The following is a 25,163-nucleotide window of genomic DNA, read 5'->3' as shown; positions in this document are numbered from 1 at the left end:
TCCAGGGGCGGGAAGAAGCTAAACCGCCCTTCCTCAAGATGGATGCACAAGGGCGCGGAAGTAGGGCAGAGAAGTGTTCGATGTAGAGATATAAATACAGAGGGACACATCTAGAGGGACACGATAGTATGTCTGTATTTTTTAAAAATGAAAATTGTTATAAATTCTAAATGGTTACTCTTAACTTAACTGTTGTTGTTTTTACTGGAAATTTCATTGTTTTATTCTTTTAATAAACCGCTTTGAGGTTGCGTTCTTTTTTGAACAATCAACCCCCCCGTCTCTCTGGTGCTTGGGGAACTCGTAATCCAACCCTGTGTAGGTCGCGGTGCCCTTTATCAAGATGGCAGCGTCAGGTTCACTCCGCCCGCCCCCGCCCCTGCCCAGCCCTCCTCACAGCGACGGCCCCGGTGCCCGTATCCGATATGGCGAAGCGGCGGTTATTTTCCAGTGTCAGGTGGTGAGAGGTGAAAGGCGGCGGCAGCGGCTCGAGGAAGATGGCAGAAAGCGAATGGCAGCCAGGTAAGGAAGAGAGCCAACCAGCCTCAGCCCCACCTTGGAGAGTGGCCTACCTTTCAGGGTTGTTGTAACTCCTTTCCGTGTCACGGGGACTTGCTCGCGAGGAGGGTTGCTGTGGGGCTACTTAGGACCGGCTCACCCATGAGGCAAGGTGAGGCGACAGGATGCACCAGAGCAGCAGATCCCCATGTCGATCTTTCTCTCTCCCCCCTTTTCTCTTCTCTTGCCCCTTCCCTGGTGCCATTTTGGGGTCTGACTCAGGTGACAAAATATTGGGGCTACTCAGGGTAAGCCGAATTGTTGTTGTTGTTGTTCTCAGGGTGAGCCTGAGCTGCTGCTGCTACATTCTATCCATGATAAGTGGGTGTTGGCACCCCATAACTGGAACCAAGCCATGAGCTCCCCTAACCCCACTGCTTCCAGGGTATGTCCCCAAAGCGAGAGAATGGGCATTAAAATGGCAAGTGCAGATACAGTATACATAGTGTTGCATGGCGGGGCAAAATGCCGTAAATAAACCCTAATGTCACACATGCTGCGTAATGAGGTTTGTCCAGGAAAGAGATCTCAAAGATGTAGTGAGGAGCTCAGTGGTGATGTGGACCCAGGGGTGGGGCACCTGTGAATAGCTGGGGGGTGGGGTGGGGCGAAGGGTAAATTCCATGCTCAGGATTGTTAAAAAAGGTGCTGAAAATAAAACTGCCAAGATCACGATGCCATTATGTAAATGTAATGCATCGCCACATTTGGGATGCTATGTACAGTTCTGCTCAGTTCACCCAAAGAAATGAAATTGTGGAGCTGGAAAAGATTCGGAAAAGGGCCAGGGAAATTATCCAGGGGGTGAGGAAAGGTTGCAACGTTTGGGACTTTTAGGGAAAAGGTGAGGAAGAGGCAACTTGACAGAAGTTTATAAAATGAGGAACGGCATGGGGAAAGTGAAGAGAGAAAAGTTTTCTCCCCTTCTCTGAACATTAGAACTCATGGGCATACAGTGCAGCTAAATGTTGGAAGATTTAGGACAGAATTTAAAAAGTCCTTCACACAGCACATAGTTAGAAACCCTTCCTGTGGTTTCTTTCAAATAGTACTCTGAAGCATTACTGTCTCCAAGCATGTCTTGCCAAATGTGGAGGCAGAACTAGCCATTGATAGCCTTCTCCACCATGAATGTGTCCAATCTTTTTTTAAAGCCACCCAAGTTGGTTGTCATCATTGGCTCTTGTGGGAGAGAGTTCCATAGATTAGTAATGTGCTGCATTTAGAAGTGCTTCCTTTTATCTGTCCTGAATCTTCGAGTATTCAGCTTCATGGGGTGTCCATGCAGTCTAGTGCTGTAAGAGAATGAGAAAAACTTTTCTCTATCCACTTTCTTCATGCCATGTATAATTTCATTGAGTGCTTCTGCCTGGCTGGGATGGGTCCCTTGAACTCTGATGGGTCCCTTGAACTCTGATAATGGCCCTTGCTTGCCCGAATGGATGGAAGAGAGAGATAACATGTGCAGAAACTAATCACTTATATGACAGTAGAATTTACATTTGTTGCCCTACCCACTTTGGCCTGTGGCTCCACCCACCACTGGCAGGCAGACCCTGGGAGGTTGTCCAGACAGGGAATGCAGTCCTCAAGTTGAAAAGGGTTCCCTAGTTTCCCCCCTAAACTTCAGGGTTGTTGTAAAGTTTCTTGGAAGAAAGCGGGATGTAAATATGGGCAACGATACTCCACTGGTAACCAACTGCAGATTTTCATTTAGCAATGTTGGGTTTAGAGTATCAGGGACCAGGTCCCGCCCTACAGCCAGGAAGGTCATCAGGTGACCTTGGGCCAGCATATCTCTCCCTTAGACCATAGAGGGCTTTCATGTGGCTAAAACGCAGAGAAGGCGAGAATGTGTCTGGTGGTATAAGATAAGATCCACGCGCCGGATGCGATTATTTTTGGCAATGAAAGATACAGACTGAATGGCTTTGATGCTTTGACACTCTGCAACCTTACTGGGAGAAAACTTAAGACATTGGCTGCCGCCTTTGTGGTTGGGGACCGAAATCCTCTCTCTGTTCCCTGCACATCTCGCCTCCCCCCTCCCCCCCTGCTGCTTTTCTGTTCCACTTCTCCTTTCCACGATTCTTGGCTCCCTTGCGGCAATGTGACTACATTCACCTTGTTTTGCTGGAACAGGAATGTAGAGCAGACCCATTCATCCTTGAGAGCCCTCAACTTTAGAAAAGGAGCCTCCCTCTGTGCAGGAGCGGGAGGGGATCAGGGCACTTTTGACAAGGCGCTGGGTGAGGGGAGTGCTTACCTGCTTCCTGGCTAATGAGGAAAAATGAACCAAACCATCTACCTAGTCTGCTGGTGGTGGGGAGGAGGCTGAGTTCCTGCTGACTTTGCAGCTTGATAATCTGCATTCTCCCCCCCACCCCCTTCCTGGCACTCATCCAAAGGCCTCCAGGGACTTTAGAGTGCTTTGCAAGCTCTAAACCTCCTTTGAAAGCCATCCGTGCCAGGGGTTTCTCTCTGGGCTGCAAGTTTGCTCCACTTTTAAGGCCAAAGTGATTTGTGGAGACAGCTATCTGAAAAGCAAGGGCGTCCTGTTTGCATTTAGGCCCCTCTCCTGAGAGCGGTTGCGTTAAATTTTACTTGCATGTGCTAATTTATAGAATCATGGAACTGCGGAGTTGAAAGGGACCCCATGGGCCTCTGCGAAGCAGGAATCACAGCTAAAGAATCCCTGACAGATGGCCTTCCAACCTCCAATTAAGGAGACTCATTTCTTGCAATTTGAATCCACTGGTTTGGATCCTGCTCTCTGGAGCAGCAGAAAACAAGCTTGCTCTGTCTTCCAAATGACAGCCCTTCAGATATTTGAATATGACTATCAGGGAACAGTGGAACAGACTTCCTTGGAAGCTGATGGACTCTCCTTTACTGGAGATTTAAAAACAGGTTGGCTCGCCACATGTCAGGGATTCTTTAGCTGTGATTCCTGAATTGCAGGGGATTGGATTAGATGACCTTTGGGGGATCCCTTCCAATTCTCTGTTTCTGTGATGCTGTAAGGTCATCCAAGTTGGTAAGGTCATCTTTGCCTCTACTGTGGGGGTGAGTTTCACTGCTGAACACTACTGAGTGAAGTACTCTCCTTTATCTGTCCTGAATATTGGATTTTAATCATTCTCCACATAGGGAGTCAATACGAAAGGTAAGTGGATTTTAATAATGACCTGAAAATATTTTCTTTAGAAAGGAACTCACAGTTGAGAACATAGCAACATCTTCACAGTCCAAATGGTTTGAATTATTTCTCCTTCCAGAATCCCCTGAGGAGGCAGCACTGCCTCCTCCCCACCGAAATTTCATGATCCCCAAGAAGGAAATCAACATGGTTCCCGACATGGGGAAGTGGAAACGCTCACAGGTACAGAATGTTTGGTATATTTCTGGGGAGGTACCATTGGCATGTGGGTTGAGCAGGAAATAGTTCCTGCTGAGGGGTCACTTTGGTATCTCGGCTGTACCACCTGAGACTGAAGTTGGGAGGGGTCTCCCATGTTAAATCAGGGGAGGGGAACCTCTGGTCCTCTGCATGTTGCTGAACTGTAACTCCTATCGTCCTTGGACAGTTGGCCATCCTTGCTGGGGCAGATAGGATTTAGAATCCAACAAAATTCAGAGGGCCACAGATTCACCCCCCTCTGGGTTAAATGACACTCCATGCTTTCTCTGCACATAGAAAGCTAACCTGTCTGGGAGAATGGTCCCACTTAGTCTGTGGCAGGGAGCTAAAAAAGCCAGCTTTCTACTTTCAATCCTTTGCTGCTGCAGAAGACTGCTGTCTGTCAGCACAGAGTTGCTGGGAGGTTGGAGAAGAGTGGCAAAATCTCATTTTCCAACATCCTTCAATATTGTGGCAGTGGAATACTTTTAACTGACAGCAGCCTGCCCCAATCAATCTCTGTCACATTCCTATCAATTTTGTATTCCATAAGAACATAAAGAAGAGTCCTGATGGATCAAGCCAAAGACCCATTTAGTCTTGCATCCATTAAATGTTGTTGTTGCTTATTAATCGCCTCCTATTTATGTCCCAAGGCGATGTACAAAATATAATAAAAATATAATTTAAAAACCACAGTTCTCACAGTGGCCAGTCAAATGCTTCTGGGAAGCCCACAAACAGGACCCAAGTGCAACAGCAACACTCTCCCTGGTATTCAGAGGCATCTTGGCAGTGAAGGAAGAACATAATGGCCATTGATAGCCTTATCCTTCAAAGATTTGTTAAAACTCCTGTTATAAGAACTTAAGAAGAGCCTGGTTATTTGATCAGGCCAGAAGGCACCCATGACAGTGGCCATCATCCCTGACTGCTGGCTCTTCTCACTAGGGATGATGGGAATTTAGTCCAACAACACCTGGGAAAGTTGAGAAAGGCTGATTCAGGGGGACACTGCCTCTGACATTGGAGGTTTAATGTAAGAACCTAAGCAGGGCTCTTTTGGATCAGGTCAGTAGCCCATACAGTCCAGCAGCCTGTTTCCATAGTGGCTGACCAGATGCCCATTATAGGACGTCTGAAAGCAGGACCTCAACACAACAGCAACTTTCCTCACTTGTGATTCCCAGCAACTGGCATTCACAGGCACCCTGCTTCTAACAATTAGCCATTACAGCTAATTCAATGTGATGATTCTTAAAATTTGCAGTTGTTTCATGCCATATGCTTGTACCTCATTTACTCAGTGCTGATTCTGCTGGCCATCTTGACTGCACTGGTGGAAAAGTGGGCAATCAGTCTTAAGAAACGTGCCTTCTCCCTGGCATGCCTATTCCCCATGGATCTCTCTCTCCCCAGGGCAGGATAAGCAACACTGCTGGATTTTTCATGGAATGTTGTCTGGCTAATGCTCCATTCTTGCTTTCCCTCTCTCTGATATTATTATTATTATTATTATTATTATTATTATTATTATTATTATTATTAAAATAGGCTTATGCAGACTACACAGGCTTCATTCTCAAGCTGAATGAAAGCATCAAGGGCAAGAAGCTGACCTCTGAATACAAAGTCTCTGAGGTAAGCCAAAGTGTGAGGGCTCCATGCTCTTCTCTTTTCCAGTCCAGGCTAGCTCTTTTCCACCAAGCTTTTGAATGGGCTAATTTTTATTTATTTATTGGCTGCTGTTGCTGAATTTGTATTTTATCCAATTCTATTTTTTAGTTCTGAGTTTGATTTTGGGGTTGCTTCATTTATATATTGTTTCCCAAGGCCAAAAAGTCTCCAAGCATTTGGTGCATCTAGCTCAGAACTGTCTACACTGCCTGGAAGAGGCTTCCCCAAGATTTCAGGGAGGGGATATTCCCAGCCCTACCTGGAGATGCCAGTGAGGATTGAACTGATGACCTTTTGTGTGCAAAGCAGATGTTCTGCTGCTGAGCAATGGCCCCTTCCCCTGAGAAATAAAGCAAAATTTTAGTCCTCATGGTTCTGAATAATGGCCTCAGTTAAAGCTTTCTTATACTGAGTAAGACCATTGGTCCAAATAGTTCAGTGTTATCTACGCTGATTGGCAGCAGCTTTCCAGGAGTTGCAGGCAGGGGGACATTCCCAGCCGTACCTGGAGATAGCATCAAGGATTGAACCTGCAACCTTCTGCATGCAAAAAATAAATTGTGCTGCTGGAATCAGCCTTGTACTGAGTCAGAGCGATGGTTGTCTGTATCAGTACTGTCAACACTGGCTGGCAGTGGCTCTCCAGGGTTTCAGGCAGGAGTTTCTCCTAGTCCTACCTGGAGATACCATTGAGGAATGAACCTGGGACCTTTTGCATGCAAGGCATGAGCTTTAAGACTTAGATGTGCCTCCTTCCCTAAAAATAGAGAGTCTAGTCCTCATAGTTCTGAATAAAAGGCTGGATTAAACAAACACAGGAAGATGTTTTAACCTGAGTCGGACCACTTGTCCATCTAGTTCAGGTAGAAGAAATGATGGCTCTTGGCTTGGAGATAGCATGATGCTGTCAATTTCTCCCATTACTCTCTCTTCCTGCTGCTCCTGCAATGCTTCAAGGGCTAGAAAAGCTGCTGGACTTGGCACTTCCCCACGGCCTTCTGACACAGCAAAGGATCAAATTCAGGCTTGGGAGTCTAGAGGATTTCTCACGCACGAGGCCTCCGGCAAAGTCAGAGGAGTTGCTCCTGCTGTTTTTGTCCTTTGTCTACTCTTAAAGGAGGAATTCTTTCCCGGAGTATGTGCTGCCCTTTGGAGCGGCAGCATTGCAAGCCCCTACCCCCCCCCCATCATTCAGGAACAGAAAATCCCCCACATCCCAAATGAACATGTTTAAAAAGTATATACAAGAGGATCTGCAGGGCATCTTCTCTTCCTGAAAAGAGTTGGTTCCTATTCACAGCACTAGCTAGCCCACCCCACTTCTTGGAACTCCATTCTGTACGCTCTTCTGAGTTTCATTTTTTTTTTTTTTTGAAAAGAATGCTCAGCCCTCATTGTGCTAATCTTTGTGGGATGTATGGGGGAAAGGGTTGCCTCGTTAGTTGTCCTTTTTTTATTAATAAATAATAACAGTAATGGTGTAGTTGTTGGAGTTATATAGACCAGGACCTGGGAGAGACCAGGGTTCAAATACTCCCACCTGGCCTTGAAGCTCACTGGCTGTGACCTTGAGCCAGTCCCTGCCTTTCTCAGCCTAACCTACCTCACAGGGGTGTTGTGAGGATTAATTGAGGAAGGAGGGAACCATGTGTGCCACCTTGAACTTCTTGATGGAAAAAAAGGTGGGATATACAGTGGTACCTTGGTTTTTGAATGTGATCCATTCCGGAAGACGGTTCAAGTTCCGAAACGTTCGAAAACCGAAAACTCAATAGCTGACAGCTAGGCCTCCGCATCTTGCACTCAGCGGAAGCCACGTGGCATGTTCAACTTCCAAGATGTGTTTGAAAACTGAAGCATTTACTTCTGGGTTTACGGTGTCCGAAAACCAAAACATCCGACTTTTGAAACGTTTGAAAACTGAGGTACCACTGTAAATGCAATAGATGAAATAAATAAATAAGAAATAGTAAGTTCTGCCAATGATCAGCTTGGGATGTGTGCTGATGTTTTGAAACATTTGGTCTCTGGTGAGCAGGATGTGTGATGTGTTTGTGTCTGCCTTCTGCCTAAGTAGACTCCTCTCCCTTCTCTTGTCAGCCAATTGAAAAGCTGATTGATCTCCTGAACACGCTTGACAGGTGGATTGACGAGACCCCACCAGTGGACCAGCCATCTCGCTTTGGGAACAAGGCTTTTCGGACGTGGTACACCAAACTGGACCAGGTAAAGCAGTAAGTGTGTATCTGTGTCTGTTTCTGTGGTAGTGAATGGAGTTGCCCAATTCTCTTCTAGCTTCATTTTCATAGAATTGTAGAGTTGGATTGTGGAGTGTCATATCATTGTAGTGTGTCCTATGATTCAGGTATTGCCTTAAAGCCATTTGCTTTTGCTTGGTTTCCTCTGCACACGTTCCTGCTTGTCAACAATCTTTTTAAACTGTGGTGCCCAGAACTGGACACAGTATTCCAGGTGTGATCTAACCAAGGCAGAATAGAGTGGTACTATGGCTTTGCTTGATCTGGATTTTGTTCACAACCAAAGGAAATCTTTTTATTTGGCTCTTGCATTGAAGGGGAAAGGGTTCTACCTTTGGCATAGTTTGACTTGCTTATTTTCCTCTGTACATAAAAGCACCTAGATACGCCTGTTCTCTTCTTCACCACCACCTGGTAGTCTGATTTGGTACTTCCTAACAAGAGCTGTACCACGTTGGCTCTGTTTTTTAATTTTTGTGTCATATAATTTATACAGTGGTACCTCGGGTTACATATGCTTCAGGTTACATACACTTCAGGTTACAGACTCTGCTAACCCCAAAATAGTACCTCGGGTTAAGAGCTTTGCTTCAGGATGAGAACAGAAATCGTGCTCAGGCAGCGCAGCGGCAGCAGGAGGCCCCATTAGTTAAAGTGGTCTTCAGGTTAAGAACAGTTTCAGGTTAAGAACGGACCTCCGGAACGAATTAAGTATTTAACCCGAGGTATCATTGTACACCACTTAATTTTTTTTTAACCCCCAAAGCTGTTTACAACAAGAATAAAACAATAAAATTATCAGTAAAAACAACTCTTAAAACATTAAAAAAATAAAAGCAGCAATAAGCTTGAAACCAATCCAAACACACACTTGTGTTATACATGTCTAGGTTAGGCTTGTCTAAGCACAAATGTTTTTTGCAGGTGCCAAAAGCATTCAGTGAAGGTGCTTACCTGGTGTCAAAAGGCAGGGAGCTCCAAAATGTGGGCACTGCCACACTAAAATGTCTTGCAAATTGGCTCTGAGATGCATGGTGAATCAAGGGATAGCAGCCTCTTTTCAGCAAACACAATAAAAAATATTTTGGCGCCTTTAAAAAAGGAAAAGAAAAGAGACTAGCAGATTTTTTAACTCATAAACTTCTCCCCCTTTTTGATTAACCCCTCCTAGTGGTGAAATCTCCCTAACTACATTAAAGGAGGAGCTGAAAGCTGTAAGAAAAAGGGGGTGGGGAGAGAGAAGGGCAGTGATCTGACGCTTCTCAAAGTTTGAGTGTGGGAATAGCACCTGACCAACCTAACACCCTGGCTGTTTGTTCCTTTAGGGGGCTGAGAACCTGGTGGCCACTGTGGTTCCGAGTGAGCTGTCAGACGCCATCTCCGAAGTGGCAGTGTACCTGAAGGAGTCAGTGGGCAACTCTACTCGTATTGACTATGGGACAGGTATCTGTCAGGGGATGAGCAGACTGACCTGGAAGCTTTTCCCCACCCTCCCTGTTTCAGTAAAGGGGCCTGGACCATCCCAGGTGGCCTGCTGGATGTCCTGGAAGCTGCTCTGCTGATGCCTCTGGGAAACCTGCAAGGTGGACAGGCTGTTCCCTGGCAACCAGTATTCAGCAGCAAAATGCCTCTGATTATAGAGACACCCATCTAGCCATCAGGGCTGATTACTGTTGTGGGGTGGTCAGCACCCATCTTTTATAGCATCCTGCTCCTAAAGGGATTTCTCTCTATTCCCAGCAAGACTCAGAGATTGGAGAGGGAGCAGCAATGGGCTCTTTGGGCTCTTTCTGCTCAGAGGTGGTGTTACAAAATCTGTTTTGCTTTCAAAATAGCACCTTCTTCTGCAGGAGGAGGCTTTCTTAGATTTGCTTGACTGCTAATGTGTAATAAAAGCAACAAACATTAAAATGACTGCTGATCTTCAAAATGCCCATGAGCAGGGCAAGCAGATTTGGAGTGCCAGTTAAATGTTTAAAAACCCCCACCTCCAGGCAGGTCTGTTGTCTAGTCGGTTGCAAAACTGCTGTTGGTCACGAGGTGGTGCTATTGTATTGCTGTTAAAAGTGAAGATTGTTCAATGGCGGTTCTCACTTTGTATGGCAAGCCTGCTGTTTTTCCTTTTGAGGTTGATAGTTATAAAGGTTGTTGATTTCTTTCCTCCTCTTTTTTATTGAATTTTATTGAAAATTTTTAGTGGACAAAAAAGGTGAAAGAAATGAAACAAAAACAAAAAGGTGCTTGAAACTGTAATACAATACGATACATAAGTATATAAGTAATGTTATTATTCCAGTAAGTATACAATTATTAACAAGTCATTATAATTTTTATAAATGCATTCCAAATATCATTATATTTATCCACACACAATCTGCATCTTAAAAGTAGTCCATTCATATATTGCAAGAGTTGTCATATCTTCTATCCATTGATCAAAGGGGGCCATGGTATTAGATTTCCAGTGTCTTTTGGCAGAAGTAAGGGCGCAGAGAGTCCATCCACGCTGACCAGTTGTCAAACCCCATAACATTGGTATGTGGTGTAGGATAATATTTTAATCTGACAATTTTAATTTCCACCCCCTCCTCCAAATAGAATTTATACATCCTAATACTTACCTCCAAGGGATGCAGGTGGCGCTGTGGGTTAAACCACAGAGCCTAGAACTTGCTGATCAGAAGGTCGGCGGTTCGAATCCCCATGACGGGGTGAACTCCCGTTGCTCGGTCCCTGCTCCTGCCAACCTAGCAGTTCGAAAGCACGTCAAAGTGCAAGTAGATCATTGCAAGTAGATCAATAGGTACCGCTCCGACGGGAAGGTAAACGGCGTTTCCATGCGCTGCTCTGGTTCTCCAGAAGCGGCTTAGTCATGCTGGTCACATGACCCGGAAACTGTATGCCAGCTTCCTTGGCCAATAAAGCGAGATGAACGCCGCAACCCCAGAGTCGGCCACGACTGGACCTAGTGGTCAGGGGTCCCTTTACCTTTACCTTTACCTTAATACTTATCTCCAAAAAATCGTAGCTGGATAAACCATGCATTCCTTTTTATAAACAATATCACTTGTTGTGCTCTAATTGCCAACATTGTTGTTAAAATCTTTATATAAACGTTAAATTAATGAAATTGGGTGGTAATGAGTGCATTGAGTGTGGTCTTTGTCTGGTTTTGGTATAACAGCAATATTTGCTTGATTAAACATCGTTGACAGAATTCCCCTATCAAATATCTCGTCATATAATTGGCAAAGTTTTGGTGCTGAAAGATCTACATATATTTTATATTGCTCAATAGGAAATCCACTAGCCAACTATAAAATTGTTTTCTTGATTTCTATTTCAGATTTTGGGTTTATTAATAGTTGTTTCTGTATATCATTTAGATATGGTATTTTTTTTAAAAAAAAACAACCTGTATCTTCATTCACTATTTTCTTTTGATTGTTATATAATTCTGAATATATATATATTTAATAATTGATTATTAATAGTGATTGAATTTTTATATACTTATTGAATTGAATTTTTATATAATTTTTATATTGACTTTTTCTATTTTTGGATATATAATGTAGTTTCTAAAAACTCCAACAAGTTCAGAAATCCTGCAAATACTAAGCTGATCCGTTAAATTCAGTTCTGTTAGACAGAGTATGCACATAGTTCGCAGATTGGGAATAAGCCTCAATTCTCTCAACAGAAAGATATTTTTTAAAGTTCTTGCGTGAATGAAACAAAACCTTATAGATAGCATTTTATTTTTTTTAAAAAACAAGTTGCAAAAAAGAAAGTAAATAAAATGAAGAACCACACCACAAATAGCAATGAAAAAAAGAAAAGAAGAAGAAAAAACAAACAAAAATAAAAGAGAAAAACCAAAAAAATTGACCTGCTTGATTCAAGTTTGTGACATCCCTTTATTCTTAACAATGAAATTACAGGTCACTCTTGAGAAGATAATAATATTAATAAAAAGAAGAAAGGGGGGGAGCCATCTTAAAATATTTTACAGAATAGAAAGGAAAGATGCCTAAGCACTTAATTCATGACAAAATATGCTTCAGTATATGCTTTCCTGCTTCCTACATTTCTGCCCTTGGCGATTGAAAGGGCATAGCAGGCTGTTTACCTAGATCCATGCCTCACTTGCCCCATACGTGACATCATGTGTGTGGCAGGTGGGCTGGAGAAAGCAGGACTGAGCTTTCCTGTGCATTAGCTGACATGCACAGGGTTCAGTCTTGCTTGGGGAGCTTCTCTCCACCTCCCCAACTTTACCAGGTTAGGCAGGACAACCTGCCATCATTATTGTGCCAGATGATTGACTGGTGGGTGAGATAAAGATTTGGCCTCCCAGGACAAAAACACTCACTTCCCCATCTTAAACAATGTTGCTTATATGCTTGTACTCATCCTGTGTTTCCCAGCTCTCCAGATTAAGATTGGAAGCTCCTTCAGGCATAGAATTCTCTCTCCCCCACCTTAGTGTGTGTGAAACTTGGTGTAGCCCCACATTCATAGGTGTCTCTCTGCATAAATGGTTGAGAAATGCTGCCTCCTTCACTACAGATCCTCTCAGGTGCTGAGGTCGGCAGAGGGGGCTGTCAGGGAGGGGCTTCTCTGTGGTGGTCCCTAAGCTGCAGCACTCGTTCCCTACAGAGGTATTCCTAGCATCTTCATTGCACAGCTTACAGCAAATGCTGAAGACACACCACTTTATCCTGGTCTTTTGATACTTGAGGTGTATTTTTTTAGGACCCACCTTATTTCTGTGATTGTAAATTGTTTTAAACTGTTTTTTAATATTGTGTTTTAATGTTGTCATCCACTCTGGGACTTTAGGGTGAAGGGTGGGCAATAAATAAATAAAGGTAGCCATGTTAACATGTAGCCCTCCAGAGCATCATGCAAGTGTAGAGTGTTTTCGTCCCTTGTCCTGAAAATTGTTCCCCTTCCTGTCCTTTCATCTCAGGTCATGAAGCAGCGTTTGCCGCCTTCCTCTGCTGCCTTTGCAAAATTGGAGTTCTCCGGGTGGATGACCAGCTGGCCATTGTCTTCAAAGTGTTCAACAGGTGAAGCTGGTGTGTGTGTGTGTGTGTGTGTGTGTGTGTGTGTGAAAGAGAGAGAGAGAGAGAGAGAGAGAGAGAGAGAGAGAAAGGGCTAAAAATCGACCCTGTGGTATCTGAAAGTGGGTTTTTAATAATGGCTCAGCCCAGCAGAGGACGAAGCCTCTGCTACAGTCTTGCATGAGAGGGATGGGGGGAGGGGAGAGAAGAATAAGTAATCACTCTCACCACCTTATGGTCAAGAGGGCAGTGAGAGGCTCAAAGGCTTTGTAGGCAAGGCCTCATGAGAGCACCTTAGAGAGGCTTCCCTGGGGACTAGTCATTTATTTAATAGAATTTAACAATCCCCCTCTTTCTCCAGGTATTTGGAAGTCATGCGGAAGCTGCAGAAGACCTATAGAATGGAACCGGCTGGGAGCCAAGGAGTCTGGGGCTTGGATGACTTCCAGTTCCTTCCCTTCATATGGGGCAGCTCACAACTGATAGGTAACCAGGGAAAGCTTCTCCACTGCCAACTCCATCAGCTCCCCATCCAGGGCTTATTCCATTAAAAAAGAAAAAGAAAAAAATAATTTTTCAATCAGGCACCCTAAGGCAAATTGCACCCTCCTTTTCCACATTTCCTCCATTGCCTTGCATGCGAAGTAATGGTCAAAATGATCTCTCCGTTACCTTGCATGGGGGTCCTCAAACTGTCTGGTGGGAGAAGCAGCTCCCCCCTCACCCTTTGCCAGGGACCCTTAGAATGCTAGCCTGTTGATACATCTTCTCTTCTGTGAAATTTGTTCCATTGTGGCGAAGGGGTTGAGGGATGGGCCTAATTTCTCCCTTTGCTATTTGTAACTCTGATCAAAGCTCACAGTACTGCCAACCTCAAATATTACCCGTGCTCCCTCTTAATGAGTGATCAAAAGTGCCCATTTTGTTGCTGGTTAAGAGAGGACCCTGCTTCTGTTGCGTAAGAAGTGATGATGGGCTTTTACCTAGAACAATTCTCTAGCCCCCAGTTTGTCACACTAAGCTGGGGGGATGGGTGGTCCCGATAACCCTTCGGCATCTAAATGGAAACTGCCCTGAAACATAATGCTTCCTTCTCAGATCACCCAAACCTGGAACCTCGACATTTTGTGGATGAGAAAGTGGTGAATGAAAATCATAAAGACTTCATGTTTCTTGAGTGCATCCTATTCATTACAGAGGTGAGACTGAGTCCCCCCCCAATCTTTGCTACTGAATCATTTTATGAGATTTTTCAAAGATGCATGCTTTTGTAGATTCCTGCATTGGAGGGGGTTGAACTCAATAACCCTTGGGGATTCCTTCCAACTGTGCAGTTTTATGATTCTATGCCAGATCATATCTGGGCTCCTTCCCTCCACTTCCTAACCCTCCTATCTGCGCTTTGTGAGATCTCCTTTCCAACATTCTTATGGGCAAAGTTCCAACAGTATCAACCTCAAAGCACATTAGTAAAAGAGAGAACCCCAAAGACAGAGAACTCGGGAAGCTGAGAGAGAGAGGAAGGTAGAAGCAAAGGATAGGAATGTACCCCTGCCAATAGCATGAGCTTCTTCGACATCTTGGCCACTGTAAGAACAGAATCCTGGACTAGATGGGTCTTTGGCCTGATCCCTTATGCTTCCTGGCGCCCGGTGGGTACCTAGTTCTTTAAGGCGTCTGAAAGGAATTGAAACTGCTGACATGCTAATGTTATGGTACAAATTACAGTGCAACAGTATTTGGAATAGTGTGTAGAGTTCTGGCCATCAGCCTTAAAACGGATGTTGTAGAGTTAGAAAAGATTAAGAAAACAGCAAGCAGAATGATCAAGGGGTGTGTGTGGAGTGACTCACCTATGAAGAAAGATGGCAGACTTTTTAGAGAATGTGTATAGAAAAGCCACATTTAAATGGGGGGAGGACCATAATTCATTGGTAGAGTACCTGCTTTGTGAGCAAAAGGTTCCAGGCTGGATCCCCAGTGGCGTCTCCAGGTAGAGCTGGGAATGTCCCCTGCCTGAAGCCCTGGAGAGCTGCTGTCAATTGGTGCAGGCAGTACTGAGCTGGATGGGCTAATGGGCTGATTCAGTGTTCTTCCTTAATTCAGTCCTTTATTCAGAACCATAAGGACTAGAATCTTACTTTATTTTTTTTGGGGGGGGTAGTGCTGTGGCTCAGTGGTAAAGCTTCTACCTGCTTTGCAGGTAGAAAGCCCCAGATTGATTCTCCTATGACATCTCCAAGTAGGGCTGTTTCCTGCCTGAAACCCTGGAGAGCCTCTGCCAGCCAGTGTAGACAGTACTGAGCTAGGTGGCCCAGTGGCCCAACTCAGTATAGAGCAGCTATAGGTGGATCAGTGGCCCAACTCAGTATAGAGCAGCTTTCTGTGTAAAGCCATGCCCTGGCAGTTTGCAGAGGGCTTCATGGTCCTCATTCCATAGCGTCTTGTGTACGGATGGTGGTTGTTCCTGTTTAATTTTTTAAAACAAACTTATTAGGGAAGGGAAGGGAAGAAATGATGTTACATGACTTGCCTAGGGCCACCCAGCAGGGTGGCTCTTTTCCAGCTGGGCCTGAGTCCAACCTGCCCTTTTTTGTGGATCATGCTGGCTTTCCTTAAGCTTAAGACCCACCTGATATTTGCAAACGCTGCCCTTAGGGGTGCAATGGAATGTGCTCCCTCTTCCCTCTCTTCCTTTGGAGAGCATTCACAATGTTCTGAGCTTGGGTGCTCTCCCAAAAGAAACATCCTTTTAACAAAGGGCTATAGCTCAATTATCTTTCTCCTTGGTGGGCATTGCCCTTTTGCCTTTTCCTGCGCTAGGCCACTAGATGCCGCCAGAGTACTATCTTTGGTGTCTGCCAGCATTGAGAGCCCTCTATCGGCATCTAGTGGATGAGCATGATCATTGCAACACCAACAAAAAAATATGGAAGGAATTTTATTTACATGTTCTACCCATAGAGAGGAAACAACCCTCTAGTTTCTGCTTCCAAACTTCATTGCTCAATAAGCACGCTCGGCTGATTGGTTGAGCCCCCTCAAGTTACAGCTGCCATACCAAAGCAATCATTTGGGAGGAAATATGACTATTGCCCCAATCTTGTTTCCCTAAACAGGCACTGTTCTGATGTCAGCTACTTGCCATGAGTTTGGACCTAGACATCCTGGTGGTGCTGTCTGGGTATTGCTGGACTCATAACTCCAATCATCCATGGCCATTGGCCATGCTGGCTGGCGGTAGGGGTGGTGGGAGCACTGGCGAAAGAAGCGCTGCCAGCCTGGGGAAGGCTGGGTTGGTTGTTGGATTTTTTATTTTTATTTTTTGAAACTTCCCCCATGCCTCTAGGTATCTTCAAATGCTAGAACAGCACCCCTTTCAAATCACACCCCTCGTTCTCCTGGGGTTGGGGAACATAAGAAGAGCCTGATGGATCAGGCCAGTGGCCCACCTAGTCCGGCATCCTGCTTTCACAGTGGCAAGCCAGAAGCCCACTAGTGGGAGTCCAGAAGCAGAACCCAGGGCCAAGAGCACTCTCCCCTTCCTGTGATTCACAGCAACTGGTATTCAGAAGCATTGCTGCCTTCAACCACGAGGGCAAAGCATAGCTGTCATGGTTAATAGCCATCAAATAGCCCTCTCCTCCTCCATGAATTTGTCCAGTCATCTTTTAAAGCCATCTAAGTTGGCAACCATCATTGCCTCCTGCGGGAGCTAGTTCCGCAGTTAAACTCTGTGCTGTGTGAAGAAATCCTTTCTTTTGTCTGTCCTGAACCTTCTAGCATTCATCATCGTTGGATTCTTGCGACTTCTACTGTTACGAGGGAGGGTGAAGGCGACGGAGCAGATCCAAGAGCAGGAAAAGCAAATGTTGGATTGACTATTTGCAAGTTCTGCCCGAGTTGGCGTTCTTTTAAAAAAAATCCCAGAGAAGGGCAGGGCAGCCCTTTTCCCTATTTCACTGCCTCCCAAATTTGGAGGGTTTTTTTGGGGGGGGGGCAAGGGAGGCTGGGCTCTGGTTTCAGCTGGTAAGGAAGCAAATGACAGGAAGGTGCTGTGTTGAGCTTGCCCCCCTTTCCCTCCCTCCCTGCCAATACCTCCCTCCTCATTTTTTTTTAACCGACAGAGGAACCTTTTACAAAAGGCTTATTCTCTCGGGAACAGAGAGGCAGGAACGCAGCGTCTGTGAGTAATTTCCTGCTCAATATGGCTGCCCTGACTCACTCCGTTCCCCTGGGGTCACTGCGGGTCTGTGGCGCTCCCGCTCTCTCGCTCTCGCCCCCTCCCTCTCCCCCCCCCCACTCTGCTTGCCTACTTTTCTTCTCTCCCTTTGTGGCTAGAATGAGCCACAGGGTTCTCTGCGTGTGTGTTTGTGTATGTGTGTTAGTTTTTTCCTCCTCCCTATTCCCCCCCCCCTTTTCCTATTTCCAAACAATAGCAAAAGGGCTTCAGTGAGAGCAGATGTTGGTTTGGAAAAGCTGTGCCCGCCTGGGTGGGGTGTTGTTTGTGTTCTAGTTCTTTGGGGCGCACAAGAGTCTGGTCCTTGCAAGCCAACCTGTTTTTCTTCATTTTTTTCAAGAGGCAATACCCATTTTGAATGCCACCAGCAATCGGCCTGAAATTTTAAAGCCTCAAGGGCCAGGATGTTGGTGGTCAGGAGGGGACCAGCTTTCTTTGCACTACACAGACAGGGTGGTGATTGTTACCAAGAAACCCCAATGTGAAGCCCACAAACAGGACCTAGCACAAGAGGAGCTCTCCTCTCCTGCAGTTTCCAGCAGCTGGGTATTTAGAAGTACTTCGTCCTCCATCTGTGGAGGCAGAGTGTAGCCACTATGGCTAGTAGCCATTGATAGCCCTCTCCTCCTCCATTAATTTGTCCAATCCTCTTTTAAAGCCAACCAAGTTGGTGGTCATCACAGTTCAATTGCCAGCATTTCCAAAATGGGCTAGGCAGCTCACCTGCCTAGAGACCCAGCTTAGGCAAAAATGAGCTATACAGACCAATGGTCCTGGCTTGGTATGGATAGGATAGGATAGGATAGGATAGGATAGGATAGGATAGGATAGGAGGATCATCTATTCCAACCTCCTGCAGTGCAGGACTATGCAGCTGTCCCTTATGCAAGGCTGATAACCTTGGTGTTATCAGCATCACATTCTAACCAACTGAGCTTCTTTTTTCCTAAGTTCAGGGACATTCCTACCCCCAAAGCAGATGACCTGTGAACTGCGGTGTGGAAAGTAGGAGAAACCGCTGTTGCAACTTCAGCATTTTCCCAAGTTCTTGAAGATTAGAAGCTTGCAACAGTAAAGGTTTGCCCCAGTGCAAAGGCATGCTCTTTTACTTTCCTTGATTTCCCCCATCCTACCTCCTCTCTTCGGAAAATGCCATGGCTGCAGTAAAAGGCATAATGCCCCTGAATGGCCATAGCTCAGTGATTAAAGGACCTGCTTTGCATGCAGAAAGTTCCAAATTTAACCCTCACAGGCACCTGCAGGTAGGGCCAGGAGAGAGACCTTGTCTGAAACCCTGTGCCAGCCAGTGAAAATGGTCCTGAGCTAGATGAGACCTAGTGGTCTTGCTTCCTGTGGACGGTGCTGCACTGTGCTGTCTCTTCAAAGAAGGAAACTTAGTACAGTTGTACCTTGGAAGTTGAACAGAATCTGTTCTGGAAATCAGTTTGACTTCCAAAATGTTCAGAAACCAAAGCGTGGCTTCTGATTGGCTGCAGGAAACTCCTTCAGCCAATCGGAGGTCGTGGATGCCCTGTCAGACATTCGGCTTCCAAAAATAGTTCACAAACTGGAACAGTCACTTTTGGGTTTGTGGCATTTGGGAGCCATTTGAGAACTAAGCTGTTCGAAAACCAAGGTGCGACTATATTTTAACCCACTGAGGGCTGAGCTCTTGACTGCTATCATGAGGAATTCCAGCCAACATTTTTGTTCTGGGAACTCAGGCACACAAGCCTGTCCTTCTGTATTCAAGGGGGAAGTTTCCTGGGAAAATTTTGGCCTATCTTATTTTTTCTGGCGCTCATGTATGCTGACAGGAAGTGGAACTTAACATCCATTGCAGCTGTTGGGGGAGGACAGAGGATATTCTTTTTGTGGCTTCCTTTCTTTTTCCTTTTTACCCAGAGTGCTTCAGTGCTGAGGTCACCAGATTCTAAACATACGACTGAGCTCTTTCTCTCCCTCCACTCCCAAACATCCCTGTGTGCTCATGAACACTCACCCACCCACATCTTCCTATATACATAAAACGGTAAGGCTATTGCCATGTAGCCCCCATTGGAAGGTTTGTAGTGCCTCATCACAATCCTGGATTTGCAGGAAGGAACAACTCAACAGGCCACAAAAGTGAGCTTGCATGGGATGAGAAAGAAAAGCTTTTCTTTAGGAATTCTTTAGCTGTGATTCCTGCATTGCAGGGGGTTGACGTAGATGCCCATTTGGGCCCTCTATAGTTCTATATTTGAGGGGTTAATGTGGAGGGAATGGCCAAGGACTTGGCGAGCAGAGGAACCCCTAGTGTATATCTATATGCATAGACAGGTGAACACACAGACACACACTGTGGGATACTTTTTCACTTGTACAAACCTACCTGTAACAACAAACCATTTGGGCTTCCTGCACTGGAAAAGTAAGTTCAGAAATGCAGTCTTATCCCCTCCTGCTTTTAGGGGATAGCCGTGACTGTTTTGGCAGTTTTGGATTTTGGAAGGGGGAGGAGGAGGAAGTGAGGTTTTCTTCTTCTTCAAAACACCCCTGCATTGTCAAAAGTTCCTTATTTTCCCAAGTTCCTTTTTTTGGCCTTGTGGTTGATGATGTCACTGAATCTTCCCACAAGAAGTTTGCCTCCATTCCCCCTGCCTTCCCTTGAGAGTAAGTTGCATTCTCTGGGTGTGCCCAGAATCTATTTCTCTCTTCCGCCCCCACTCCCACTCCAGTCCCAAACTGAGTTCCCCCCACCCTTGTTTTCCCCTAACCTTATCTGTGGGTTATCTTGGTCTCTAGAAACTGCTGTATTTTAAAAAATAATACTTTATTGACTTATACCTCACTCTTCCATTAAAACAACAACCCACTAACAATCAAAGCAAAACGTCTCTCAAACCAACAATCGGTTGTTGTTGTTGCCGTTGTTGCCCAGAACATTAAACAGACACACAATTTAAAAACAAAGCAAAAGCATCCTAAAGCAGATCAAAACATTGCAATCCATTTTAGAGTTAGAAACATTCCTAAAGCAATTACAATTAAAACTAAAACGTTGTTAAAAACACTAAGTTCAGCAACAATGTTTTTAAAATGTTAGGGAAGGCATTTTGCAGTGGGAGAGCCAACACCAAAAAGGCCCCATCACAGGTCAGCATCAGGTTTTCATTCCATTCTGCGTAGTAAATTTAGGTGGCTATAAATGATGGTGATAAATAAGGAGAATAGAACAATTGAATCATAGTGTAGTGTAGTGTTTGGGTCCCTTCACTGCAGGGAGTAGGACTAGGGTCATGATGCCTGGGGTAAGGAGGAGGATGCCTTTGTGCACATGTCAGGAGGAGGAAGAGCAGATTCCAGTACTGGAGCCATGCTAGAGGGGAATGGTGTAAGCACCAGAGCTGCCCTGCCCTTGTATTTCTGCAGAGCAGATTTCATTGGCCTGAATGATGGCATCCAGTGGGAAATAAGGAGTGCAGATCAAGTAGCTGTGTGGTTAAGGACATTGGGGACATCCTGTCCAGTGGTGGTCTGGAACGGGGTGTGCCAGTGCCTTGTGGTGATGGCTTGTCTGTGTCTTGTCTTCCAGATGAAGACAGGCCCATTTGCTGAGCACTCCAACCAGCTGTGGAACATTAGCGCTGTCCCTTCATGGGCGAAGGTCAACCAAGGCCTCATTCGCATGTACAAAGCAGAGGTAAGGTCAAAGCAGAGGGAGGTGGGCCTGGAGCAAAACCTCTCTCCAGCTCAAGTTGGGTGGGTGGGTGGGTGTTGAAAGAGGCCCCAGCCAAATGTTCTCTTTGTCTTCTTCCCAGTGCCTGGAGAAGTTCCCTGTGATCCAGCACTTCAAGTTTGGCAGCCTCCTCTCCATTCAGCCTGTTGCATCTTAAGGAGGTTTTGGAGGGTATTCTTTCCCCCATTTCTGGAAAAAAGAGAGGGGGTCAGAAAACACTGGAGAGAGCAGAGTGAAGGGCCAGAGCTCTGCCCATTCAGCCCCACCCCCGGCCCTCAGGCAATGCAGTCCATTCATTTCCGCGGATTATTTTTTTCCAACTTTTGGGGATGTGGGACAAACCACCAGGAAGATTTTCTGACTCTCTTAAAGACCCCTCCCCCTGCATTTTGAAGAAGGGAAAACCCGCCTTGGAATGTGATCCCATGACTTTTAACACTGGACCACAACAGTATGTGCCCTCTCTTTCGCTCTCCCTCCCCCTGCACAGGACTATCCTTTGCGCCCATTGCTTTTGTTCTATTTTATATCTATATTTTTAAAAGCTTGCTGTATTTCAGTCTAGGGAATCCAGTCTGATATCATCCTGAGGGGCTCCACATTTCCTATCTGAGGCCTCCCTAAATGTTTTTATTCCTGGTTGCAAAAGTGTAAGAGGGCATCTGTGTTCTCCCCTCCCCCCCCCCGTCATCTTAGTTATGGGTCCTGTCTACATCATCAAAACCTGTCTCTAACCTACTTGAGCTGTGACTTGGCTCCTTCGCAGAGAAACTAGGGGCTAGCAGTTTAGGGAGGAAATGGGGTGCTCTCCCTCCCATTTCCAGTACTGTTGCCAAACTAAATGTGTTATGCATTTAGAGAGAGAGGCAGGACCATCAGTTCAGCTTCAAGCTGGTTCAGATGCATCCCATTTCATGATCCCCTTGGAGGCAACATGTTTTCAAGTGCTCCCTCCCTCAGGTTCCTCGCAAACAGGTTCACAGAACATTTTTGCAGGCACCAACTAAAAAAAAACTACCCTCCATCCACATACAAAGAGGGTTTGTCTGTCAGGGCAGGTTGCTGCAAAGCTTTTGGGTGCTCTTTGCAATAAAAAATAAAAATTCAGAGAGGTGTTCAAGAACGTGGCTGTATGCTCCCCTTGCAAGGTCTGCTGGGCTGCTTCAGAAAGACCTGGGCTTTACTTCATTCAACCCAGGCAGCACTCAGGGCTTTTTGCTACACTTGGCAGGGCTCTTAACAATTTGGTTGAGTGCTGCCTGGGTCCTGTACAGCCTTGAGTCCTACACCATGCAAAGTTTTGTGCAGGTGATAATTAATTTTGGCTTGTATTTTTACAGAGGGTTGCTTGAGAGCTCCTTTTCCTAGGAGCTAGTGGAAGAACTGAGAGCCAAAGGTTTGCTAGGCTGAGCAAAACTGGTTTGAGCTCACTGGGAACTGTCCCAACTCTAAACTAGGCAAAAGACCTTGCCGTGCCCTGCCTTGGTGTTAATTCTTTGCTTCTTTCAACCACAGGATCACCCTTCCCCACTGCTAATTACTAAATTCTGATGGTAGGTTATTTTTTATTTTGCTCGTTGGAGATAGCCTTTAAAAATAATTTTCAGCATTGCCAAAAATTGCCTTTATTGTCCCCTTTTCCAATCGCTGGACTTCTTTTGGCTGGCGGGTTCATGAGTGTGGACCTTTGGGTGTTCAGAGGTGGCTCCACCTTGGCTGAACACTACCTCTGCTCTAGACCTTGTTCTAATCTTGGCACTCTTGACTGGTTCCAAGGGAATGGAGCATTTTGAAGGTCTCCCTTATTTCTTTTCTTTTGGAGGCTTGTGTGCAAGTTCATGTTTAAACAGACCCCAAAAAAGGAGGGTTCAGCCACTTTGTGTGGACTGCACACACTACTCGTATCCTGCTGTGAGTTTGCAGCCTCTTTAACTCTTGGTGTGGAGCTTTGTGAGAGAGATGTGCAACCCTTCATACGTTGTTTTACTCCCAACTTCCATCAGCACCAGCTGCGAGTCCTAACAACATTGGGAGGGCTAACAACATTGGGAGGGTCCCGCCCCTGATCTAAGTGGTAGGCATGAGAAGGAAGGTGCATAAATGCAGGGGTTGCACCCCCCTCCCATTTGCATATCCTATGTGGAAAAACCAGCACAAAATCATTATATGTGTAATAGCTGGAGATGAACTTTCTTTTGACCCATCCAGTTAAAAACCACACCCCTTTTCCACATTTAACCCTCCACACACTTAGTTGGAGATAGACAACTTAAAGAAGTTTGGAGTTGGCTTGAGAGAGAGTGGTTTCACATTTCAGGGACTGAAGCATTAATGTTTCGTTTTGCTCTTGCCTCTGGGTAAAACAGGCTTGGCAGGTTTTGGAACTAAAAGCTTGGCAAACCTGTTTATCTAAGATGTGTCTGCCAGGGCAGCGGGCTCCCTTGGCCAGCTTGAAAATTGGAACAGGATACCTCCCTGTTAATGTATACACACCATCCTTTGAGAAGGCCTAATTTTGGCACTCATTGAATGCATCAACCATTAGTGGTGTAACAGCTGCCTCCTCTTTCGTCTTCTGCAAAAACCTGGGTCCTTCATTGCAGCTCAACTCCTCCCATGGACCACCCACCCTCCTGTTCCTTGGGCATGGTTTCTGTCGCCTCTGCTGACTGTTGCAAACACCCCCACCCCCACCCAAGAAGCGCATGTAACTCCCCTTGGCCTAGAATCACCACCTGACAAGGCTCTCTGTGCACGGCACTCTTTCCTGACTCCTCTGGTTTCCTCTAGCATTGTGGTTTGAATTAAAAAGAAGAAAAAGTTTCATGTTTTGCATCTAATGGCTGTCGTGGTTTGTTCGGCGTGAGGGGTTGGTACAGTCGTATGGAAGGGGATGGGGCAGAATTTTTTTTTTCTGGCAGCCCTGAAAGCCCTGGGTTCAATCCCTGACATTTGGACCAGACCAAGACATTCTGCTGCTTGAGTCAAAACACAAAATGCTGCTCCCCTGTCACTGCCTCCTTCTCTGCCCCCATTGCTGCTACTGGTGCCTCATCCTCTGCTGCCACCTGAGGCAACTGGAGGTGGCCTGGGGAAGCCTTGGTGCATTGAAGGGGGTGGTGATGAGTGACAAGTAAAGGAGGCATCAAGTACTGTGCTCCTTGGGAGCCCAGATCTGCTGCTCCTCCCAAATGCAATTGCCTTACTCTGGATAGAGGGTGGGTTGGCCCTGCATGACATCTCTAGGTAGGTTTGGGTGACACCCCTGACCCTGAAATCCTGGAGAGCTGCTGCCAGTATGTGTAGACAGTACTGAGCTACATGGACCAATGGTCTGACTCTGTATAAGGCAGCTCCCTAATGCTCCTATTTAATCTGGCCTTTTATTCAGAACTATGAGGACTAGTTTATTACTTTATTTAAAAGGAAGGGCCATAGCTCAGATGTAGGACAGCTGCTTTGCTTGCAGAAAATCCCAGGTTTGATTGTGACCTGTATCTTCAACTGCCAGTCAGTGTTGACAGTACTGAGCTAGTTCTGATTCAGTATAAGACAGGTTCCAATGTTCCCAAGAAGGGCTGTAGTTTAATGGCAGAGCATCTGCTTTGCTTGTGGAAGGTTGCGGGTTCAGTCCCAGACAGCATCTCCAGGTATGGCTGGGAATGTTCCCTCCTTGAAACCCTAGAGAGCTGCTGCTGGTTTGTGTAGATAGTACTGAGCTAGATGACCAATGTTCCCATTATCCCATTAAATTCAGCCCTTTATTCAGAACCTTGAGGACTAGAATTTTACCTTTATGGCAGTGGTTTTCAACCAGTGTACCGTGGCACCCTGGGGTGCCTTGAATGATGGAGTGCCGTGGGCAACACAGGTCCTTGTCCCTTTTCCCTTCCCTCCCTGCTTTGATGCCCTCTCACATCTCTGCCTCCCAAAGGCTTGCACAGCTGTTTGTTGCAGCAGCCCTGGCTACAAGCTCTCCAGGCGAATGGTGCCTCTGGGGCTGGCCAGGGGGTGCTAGCTGCCAGGAGCTGAGGCAGCCTCGGAGTAAGCAAGCAAGTGGGCGAGGGAGCCCAGCCAGCCAGTCTGCCAGCCCTTGCTATTGGGAGTGGACAGAGGGTCCCCTGTGGGACAGTGTGAGGTGGCACCTCTCTTTGGGGCAGGGGCGGGGGCAGCTCAGAGACCAGGGAGAGGGGAGAGGAGGCTGAAGGAACACTCTACAAGGGAGGGTGTTCGTAAAAGG

The 25,163-nt window shown here is 45.9% G+C and overlaps 1 protein-coding gene across 2 annotated transcripts; it reads left to right on the top strand.

The window, feature by feature from the left end:
* The first annotated feature begins 377 nt into the window (after positions 1 to 377).
* On the top strand, positions 378 to 23,763 carry PTPA (protein phosphatase 2 phosphatase activator). Of its 2 annotated transcripts, none has more exons than XM_081847229.1 (10): positions 378 to 522; positions 3,837 to 3,940; positions 5,513 to 5,599; positions 7,736 to 7,861; positions 9,219 to 9,336; positions 12,869 to 12,968; positions 13,324 to 13,448; positions 14,061 to 14,161; positions 20,780 to 20,887; positions 21,006 to 23,763. In XM_081847229.1, the coding sequence occupies exons 1-10, from the start codon at positions 498 to 500 to the stop codon at positions 21,078 to 21,080; spliced, it is 969 nt and encodes a 322-aa protein (XP_081703355.1). In that variant the 5' UTR covers positions 378 to 497; the 3' UTR covers positions 21,081 to 23,763. The 2 variants fall into 2 exon arrangements, with proteins under 2 accessions (XP_081703355.1, XP_081703356.1); XM_081847230.1 differs by lacking the exon at positions 378 to 522 and adding an exon at positions 567 to 670.
* Positions 23,764 to 25,163: the final 1,400 nt, after the last annotated feature.

The sequence above is a fragment of the Podarcis erhardii genome, assembly GCF_964252035.2.
Source record: "Podarcis erhardii genome assembly, chromosome: Z".
Classification (NCBI taxonomy): Eukaryota; Metazoa; Chordata; class Lepidosauria; order Squamata; family Lacertidae; genus Podarcis; species Podarcis erhardii.
This window is presented reverse-complemented; position numbering and strand designations above follow the sequence as displayed.